At 46.4% G+C, this 8,811-nt stretch overlaps 1 protein-coding gene across 3 annotated transcripts in view; it reads left to right on the forward strand.

Moving 5' to 3' along the window:
- The window catches only part of Mfsd6 (major facilitator superfamily domain containing 6), a 51,148-nt gene extending 44,556 nt beyond the window's left edge, over nt 1-6,592 (forward strand). The window contains exons 4-7 of one of the 3 annotated variants that reach the window (XM_052749418.1): nt 334-432; nt 1,527-1,807; nt 4,354-4,378; nt 4,536-4,654. In XM_052749418.1, the coding sequence (XP_052605378.1) occupies nt 334-432; nt 1,527-1,807; nt 4,354-4,378; nt 4,536-4,546 (416 nt within the window). In that variant the 3' untranslated portion in view covers nt 4,547-4,654. Of the gene's footprint in view, nt 1-333; nt 433-1,526; nt 1,808-4,324; nt 4,379-4,535 lie in introns of all 3 variants that reach the window. The other 2 variants (XM_052749417.1, XM_052749416.1) reach the window with 2 other exon arrangements.
- Nucleotides 6,593-8,811: the final 2,219 nt, after the last annotated feature.

The raw sequence follows: 8,811 nt of genomic DNA on the forward strand, positions 1-8,811 counted from the left end.
TTGACTGTTCCATCTTCTGTGCAAGGCACCCGAGGCCATGTTTACAGCACTGTTTAAGCTCCGATGTTCCAACTGCACGTGAGAGTGGTCCTCACGAAGACAGCACCACTGGGTATCATGTGGGGATGGAAGTTACTCGGGCAGCCCGTCACTGAGCAGAACCAGCACCAGGGACTCCTGGTGCCACCCTGTGCTCTCCCATTCCAGGGAGCTCACAGAAGGGCACTGACTCCGCTCAGTGAAGCCGCACTTCCTTTGCCCCGGATGTTAGACTGTTAATGGTGGAAGACCTGCATTTCCTGGAATTACCAGACCTGCTCTCTTGTTTTCAAGGGGCTGCTGCGACCTTCCGAGGAATTGGTATGGCCTGCCTGGTGATCCTCCTGCTGTTTGCCCTGATCCAATGGCTGGCAGTGCCGGACGAGGAAGAAGGTGAACACGTCCTCTTTCCTTTCTTTTTTTGGGGCCAGGGCAGAGGGCTAAGGGTTTGAAACCGAGCTTCTATATGTAACCCACACTGGCCTTGAGTCTGCAGGGTGACCCCGCTGAACTGTGAACAGCTGGCCTGCCAGAGACATGGTCTCAGTGGTGTCCTAGTGAACTCATGGTAGAGGTGACGCCTGCAGGGATGAGGAGACTGGCCTCTGAGCTGACTGGGGCTTTCTTGGTTTTGTTTAGTGTAACAGTGCAAGGTGCTGTGGATGCATGAGCTTTGACCCTCCCCAGAATTCTTAGGAGATGTCAGATTTAAGGCAAATGCATGTAAGGCCATATGATAATTTACTACTAGGGATAGGGGGTGCTCTTATTAATCTCTTCATTAAAATATGGTCTGCTGATGCTTTTCCTGAAAGGCATGGCCTTTCTTAAAATCATCATACAGAGAGGAAGAGGGGCTGGTGAGGTGGCTCATCAGGTAAAGGAAGCTGCTGGGAAGCCTGAAAACCTGAGTTCCATCCCAAGGACCCACACAGCAGAAGGAGAGAACTGACTCCTTCAAGTGTCCTCTCTGGCCTTCACATGTGATCTGTGGCATTCCTGTGCCTACAAATACCACACACACAAAATAATTTAAAAAAAAAAACAAAACTGTTTTTGACATCTTGTGAGCCTAGCTTTTAACATCTGAACCCCGATTTAAAAAAATTAAATGGAGGAAGGCTGTATCAAATGTAGATGGCGTGAACAAGTGCCGCAAAGCTTTTGGTGGCAAAGGTCAACAGTAGAATGCACATGTTCTTGGTCACTCTGTGGCCCAGCGCAGAGCTGGTCATCTTGGAGCCTCCATCCTTCCCACAGCACTGGCCTTGGGGCCTGTGCTACCTCCACTAAGAGAAAACAAGGCTTGTTACAGAACCTCAGAGGAGTGTTTGATCTCACTGAGCTTCTCAGGAGAAAGGCCGGTCTCCAGCCGAGAGCACAGCGTCCTAGGTGTACACCACAATGTCAGGATTATCTTCTTTTCCCTTTTGTTTTAAATATGTAGAAAACTCTGAAAATAATTTTAACATCATTTTTCTCTCTAGATAAGACAATGTTGGCAGAAAGGATTCCTGTTCCCTCTAGTCCCGTTCCCATAGCAACCATCGACCTGGTACAGCAACAGACAGAAGATGTCATGCCACGCCTTGAGCCCAGACTTCCACCCAAGAAAACCAAGCACCAGGAAGAACAGGAGGATGTGAACAAACCAGCCTGGGGGGTCAGCTCTTCTCCCTGGGTGACCTTTGTGTACGCCCTCTACCAGGTTAAAGAGATGATTCAACTGACGAGAGACAGCCGTGCGTCTGAGATACAGCCTTTGCAGGTACCCTCTGTGGGCCTTGTCCGCTGCTACTCCTTCTTGTTCATCAAAACACACAGAAAGCTTGGTGGGAAACAGACATGCAAATAGAGGGTTTTAGTCATCTGGGATACCTATCACACAAGTGTTCACCAGGTCCCACAGGAAGAGAATTTATTTTATGGAGCTCAGAAAGTCTTCACAGAGGAGTTGATGATTCTAAAGAAAAAAAAAGTAAATTCCAGCCTTGCACACTTATGTTTCAATGGTAGAAAATACAATTTGCAACCAGACTATCCAGCTCTTACATTTAGAAGAGCTTATATCTCTATAATTTCAGAATTCCAGGGGGATCATTACACATACCAGCTGCTCAATTAACCCACTAACGTCTAACATCCCTAAAGGAGCAGTCTTTCCTGAGATAAGTCCAACGGTATTCATAAAATCAGCAATTATGTAACCAAGGCTGCACCCTGACTCTGGAGAAGGAATGTGGCCTCTTTGAACAGTTTCATCAAAGCAGCAGATCTGCTGTTCCCTTGTTATATAAATCTTTCCCTTTTCTCCATAAGTAATGTCAGCTTTATAGTTACTGTGGCTTCGAGGACCCAGAGAAAGGCAAGCAAGATGACTCAGTGGGTATGCTGCTATGCCCGATGATCCCTGGAATCCACAGAGAAGAAGGGAGAAAGCCAACACCTACAAGTTGTCCTCAGACTTCCAAACCCACTCTGTGGCACCCTTACACACACTATAAAACAAACAAACAAATAAATTTGATCTTTAAAAAATGACCCATGTAGCTAAAGTTTTCCTGTGTCCCAGCCTACCGGCAGTCGGGACAAATCTCTTCCACTTGCATCCCCCAAGTAAACACAGAGACTTTTTTTTTTTGGTTTTTCGAGACAGGGTTTCTCTGTGTAGCTTTGCGCCTTTCCTGGAACTCACTTGGTAGCCCAGGCTGGCCTCGAACTCACAGAGATCCGCCTGGCTCTGCCTCCCGAGTGCTGGGATTAAAGGCGTGTGCCACCACCGCCCGGCTTAAACACAGAGACTTTTATTACTTACAAACTGTATGGCCGTGGCAGGCTTCTTGCTATCTGTTCTTATATCTTAAATTAACTCATTTTTTATTCATCTATAAATTGCCACGTGGCTCGTGGCTTACCGGTATCTTACATCATGCTTCTCCTCGTGGCGGCTGGCAGCGTCTCCTGTCTCTCTGCCTTCTTCCACCCAGCATTCTCCTCTGTCCTTGTCCCGCCTACACTATCCTTCCTGCCTGGCTACTGGCCAATCCGTGTTTTATTTATCAATCAATCATAACAACATATATTCACAGCATCCAGGACATCCCATAGGACATCCCTCAGGAGACCTAGAGAGAAAAAAATAAGAGGTTTCCCTTAGCACTAAAAGGGAAACAGTAATTTCTTTTTAAACAGTCTGATAAACTACTGGTGACCAAAGAGGCAGTTAGGACTGTCTGCTGCTCTCATAAAGGACCCGAGTTTGGTCCCCAGCATCCATGACGGGTGGCTCACAGCTGTGTGAAGGAACTATTGGCCTCCATGGACACCTGCACTCGTGTGCAGGAACCCATACACCAACACACACGCATACACATAATTCAAAATAAAAGCAAGTGTTCACAAGAGAAGAGGCAAACTTTTCAATTACCGTCATTCACCGTGGCTTTATAAACTAACTGTGAAGCCATTGCATAGTTTTACCAAAACCGACACTTCGCTCATAGCCATGTGCATGCCCGCTGTGCAAAATCCTCCTAACTTGCTGATGGAGCCAGGACTGGACCTGAGAGATGGAGGGACATCTGGAAGCTTCTATGCCTCAGAGCAGGAAGGTGATCCCAAGAAAGGATGCCCTGCTACTACTGAGAGACAATGCTTTCTCTACTGTGTGAACTCATCGCCATTTTCACAAGATGCCCAGTACCTAGGCAGCATTAAAGCTTGCTTTTTCTTCCCATTAAATTAAATTAATATTAATTAAAGTAAGAGTCAAAAATCAATAAGAACTAACAGGTACAGTATAGTATTGTTATGAAGTAGTTACGTTTCAGAATCACAGGAATGAAAGAAAAAATTTAATTCAACTATAGGAAATGGAAGTGGTGAGCATCATTGCTAACGATCACGTTCCCCGACGTGTACGATCATTGTGGCATTTTACAAAGCTGTTCTCAGTTCACTCCCCATTGGCCTCACAAAGCGTCTTCCCATTCCCTGCTTTGTCCTACTCAACTTTCAGTGCTTATTTTGAAATCCCACGTGTACGTTAGGCCTCTGCATCACGGGCGTCCTTTGCCTGGCCCTTGTTTATTTGCTACTGGACCGGGTCTCCTGGCTCTTGGCTACTGCGGTCTTCCCAGTGGCTGGCATTCAGGTGTCCTATGGCCGTAGCCCCATGACTTTCCACGAAGTGGAGCACTCAGTAACTGTGAATGTAAGTTGTTTGCCTGGTAGCGACAAGAACACTGATAACTGTTCCCTTAGCCATAAGACATGTCTCTCACAGTGTTTGTGTTTTTCATGCGGCTCTGGCAGTTGCACATAGGAAAGGAAAGGAAAGGTAAGATGTCTATCCTATTCCTTCATGCATTGGTCCCTGAAGTGGGCTTTTCACTGGATTGCCGCACATTTGCTGTTTCTTACTTGAAAATATCTATAATGGGTTGGGTTTATTCTTCCTCACACCATGGAACATCTGTTTGTTTTTTTCCTTCCAGGGGACCAGTGAGAATCGGGAAATTTCTGCAGTTGGTGGAGTCCAGCGTGTCCCCTGTGAGACTCACTCTGACCCACCTAGAAACCAGCCATTCCCTGACACAGCAGCATCTCAAACGCAGTCCAGCCCTGCTCACCCCAGTGCTGCCCCACATGTAGAGGAGAGTGGGGAGCAGCTGGCTCCGCCCACGGCAGGAGAACACTGAAGGGCTCCTGATCATCTCGCACCCTGCATGGCACCAGGCACCTCAGCCAGGACACAGAGGGCAAGGCCCTCACCCTGGACATGCCTCCCCACGGGGAGCACCGCACTGCATATGCTTCTAACTATCTAAATCATTACTGTGGAACCATACACACACACACACACACACACACACACACACACACACACACACACACACACACGAGCTATAGTACTTGTTGGCAGGAAAAGGGAAACCTCCACAGTCCTGTAGATGCAGAAGGACAGTGTTGGGTGAGGACCTCCCCTCTTGGTTGGTTAGGTCTGAGCTAACTCCTCTGCCAGGGTCTATGAGTGGGGAGCAAAACTCACACCAAATGAACAGGTATCAAGGTGAACTGTGACATCATCTTCCTCTTCTGATTATTTATTCTAAATATTGGGTTCTCGGTGCAAAGCGAGATAAAAAGAGCGCATCTATAGATTTATTTGTCTTGAAGAAAGGCATTTTAAAAATTATAAGACATATTTAAAAGGGAACCAGATGGAAGTTAGTGGAACATACACTTTTTTGTTGTTTAAAAAGGTTCAAAGTTTCTCTGAACCTTGCACATCTCTAGCAAATCTATTTTTATATGCACATGGTCTATAGCGAAAAGAGCTCTGTTACCAACTACCACACACTGAGTGGAGCTTTAAAAGGCCCTTGTCTCAATGGGCTGTAAGAATGAGCAGAAGTGAGAGACTATTTCAAAGAATCCCCCCAAGTCACTCTCCTAAACTTGACAGACGAGGGTTGACAGTGCAGATCCCACAGCAACAGCCGTCGCTGTACTATTTACAAAGGGCAAGATAAGATTTAAGTGCCTGGGGGAGGGACACTGTGTTTAAAAATTACATGTTAGGTCTGTTTTGTGAAGCAGTAAGTTGGAAGCCAGGAATAGGAATCGTGGGGACAAGAAGAACTGTCTCAGACTTAAACAGATCTTAGTATGTTCTTCTCCCCTAACCGTAGTCATACACTGGAACCTTCAGGTTTGGGCTAGCTCCACCTTTTACCACCACAGACAGAGGAAGTGTCCTGGGCGGAAAGGAGAGGCTTCTGGGAGGCCTGTGGACGCGGAATGCACCATGGCCGAACGAAGGGCAGTCATAGTGCGGATAGACATCGAGGATGAACTCGAGAGAATGGGTAGAGATGGAAGCTCACCTTAGCCTCTGACCCCGAGCAGACAGGATCAGCTGTAACGTGAAGGCCTCCCTGGGACAGCTCTGCTTGTCCCTGCGTCTGGGAGGAGACATTCTACACCTGGATGTCTGGCTTTACCACAAAACACAGCTTGAAAGGACGGAAACAGTCAAGCAGATGGTTATTTTTGCACTTGAACGGTACTGTACTGTCAATCACCATGACTCATTTTAAGTGACCTTTAAAATCAGATGTTATTTATTATGCTCGTGTAGTTACTGGGGTGAAGTGGGAGCCAGTCCGAGCCCCACCTCTGAATGTACAGCATGTGGATTGGGAACTGACTGTAGGGAGCCAGGACCTTGTGTGTGTTTACAGTTCTGATCGACTGCTTTGGAGATGCTCAATGGATGTTGTTGAAATAAAAAGTAAATACCATTTTTAAATATTTCCTAGATGAAAAACATGTGACCAAACGAGTGGAACCCTCTGCTCCGTGATGAATGACACCAAACTCAACATGCCTTTGTTACAAAATGTTTACTGTGAGCGTTGGTCCAACAATGCAGTGATTTCCAGCCTTTAGAGCTGACACCTTCATGAGTTTGTGGACTTTGTGACTTTTTCTTCCTGTCCTTAAAGTGCCATATACCACTTAAAAAATATTAAAGTGAATTCGAATTAAACCTGATTTGAGAATTTTATAACCCCTCTGGAGCTCCCTGGAAATACTCAGGAGTGTCCAAGCCCAGGCTGGTAATCATTGCTGTAATGATTTTTCCTGTTCTCCTAGCCTGCAGGAACAGTGTTACCCTACAGTTCCATGTGAACCCAAATTGGTTCACTGTTATTTACCAGACTAATCCTTAAAGCCTTAAGAAGAGTAACAGTACATTCCAAAGGGCTGCACACCTGAAAAGCCAGCATCATAGGATGGTGATACTTTACGATCCTAGTAACCCTGCTGTGGCAACAGGAACAGGGCATTTGCAGCTGTTACTGGGACCACTGCCGAGGCCATAGGCCTTCCAGCATATTAGTGGAGCGCCTGCAGAAATGGAAGCTCATGGTTAGTGACTGCTGTGTGCTGAGATAATCATTTGTCTTTAGAAAGCCCTACGTGGTACACATCACCAACCTCATTCAAAATAGGAGATTCTGAAGCTAACAGAGCCTGTTAAGAGATCACAGTCACAGAGCTAGGACTGGGACTCAAATCTTGCTAACAGCAGCCCTGCTCTGCCTACCACCTTCCCATCCTTGTGGGAGGGGAGGCCACTTGTTACTTCCATTATAACATTGTTACTTCCTGTGTCCGCGAATCCCATACCTGTTTGTTTCTATTCTGAATTTCTAGACACTCCCTACAACCTTCAAACTCAGCATCCCAAGTAATAGCCTAGCCTAGTAGAACTTCCCAAAGACTGTAGATGCTCTACTTTGGCTGTCCCAGGATGAGTGTTACAAGCTACCTGTGACTCTTACACTTGACATGTGGCTAGAGTCTCTGAATAACTGAATTTCTAATTTTAAAACTCTTCCTGCCTTGCAAACGGCCATACTAGACAGCACACAGCATACGGGAAGACATCACCTTTGGGAAGTTTCAGGGCCTCCACTTCCCCAGCTTCTGCAAGAGCACTTGGACCCAAGTTATGATACCCTGTGAAGATGAGGATATGATTATGAGAGACGATTACAAGAAAGAAAAACAGCGACTTCCCATCTAGAAATTCTTCGGCCTTCGGTGCACCGAGACAAGACACAGGCTCCACCTGGAACTCTAGTTTACTCATGTCCTGTTTCCCCAAAGCCTTAAAAATCCCTGACGCAAGACTCCTAAACAGCTGGGCCGCTGCAAAAGTGGTTGCTCTATGAGGACAGGATGAGGGGGAGAAGGAAAGGAAACTTCTCAAGGCAGAAACTACGTGGTTTATGCAGGGGCAGCCGAGGCTTACAAAAGGGGGTAACTCAATGCTGACTGGGAAAACGTAAGCCAGCCCCGGTGAGCATCTCCCCATTCCCATCTGCTCTGGGCGGCAACACACTTGCCCTGCTGTGGCTCAACCGAAGTCCCAGTTTTGAGACCCCAGTGCTAGGGTTAAGAACGTGGGCTCTGGGGCCAGAAGTTATCTGGAGTGTCCGCTCTGTCAGGAACAGGTAAGTGTAATAAGGGCCTCGGAGCCTCCTCTGTAAAACCGAGGTTTCAGGGAGAGGCTTGACAGTACAGACACAGGGAGATGTTTCTTCTGAGACAACCTGCTATCCTGTCAGTCTCGGTGTCTTCACCCTGGGCCAGCTGCTAACACTGAGTGGACTACAGATTGGCTAAGGGGAGGCAGGCCTTCCTGAGAATGAAAGTCCGGTGTGGGAGACAAAGACGGTACCCCCACCCGTCCATGCAGTGCTGCCCAGTGGGGAGTCTGGAAAGGCAGCTTGCTCACGGGGTCATCTACAGATACCAGACTCACTGCAGGCTCATCACACCCCACATCCTGTGTTATCGATGCAGAGAATCCCAACTTCAGTCGGACAGAAAAGCTAATCCAAAAGGCTACATCATTTAATTCTGGGGAATCATCAAATAGACGATAATGTAGCATCCTATTTGGGTTTTTTCTCAACATCATCTCTGTATCTTAAACTACATACACGTTCAGATATATTAATGTAATAATCAGCTATTCCAAAATTTTAATGACTTAAATTTCCTAAACAATGACTAAAAAAAAATCATAAATGCAAATATTTCCTGTCACATGGACCCCCCCTATAATTCAGTCCTAAGTATTATTGACAAACTCTATAACTAATTCACAAAGCATTTTTTGGTGCTTGTAAAATGTGTTTTTAAATTAACATTTGAATGTTATGATTTTAAGCATGGCCACCTACGCTGTTTCTC

Source organism: Peromyscus californicus, unplaced genomic scaffold, assembly GCF_007827085.1.
Source record: "Peromyscus californicus insignis strain IS unplaced genomic scaffold, ASM782708v3 Scaffold_21__1_contigs__length_65335640, whole genome shotgun sequence".
Lineage (NCBI taxonomy): Eukaryota > Metazoa > Chordata > Mammalia > Rodentia > Cricetidae > Peromyscus > Peromyscus californicus.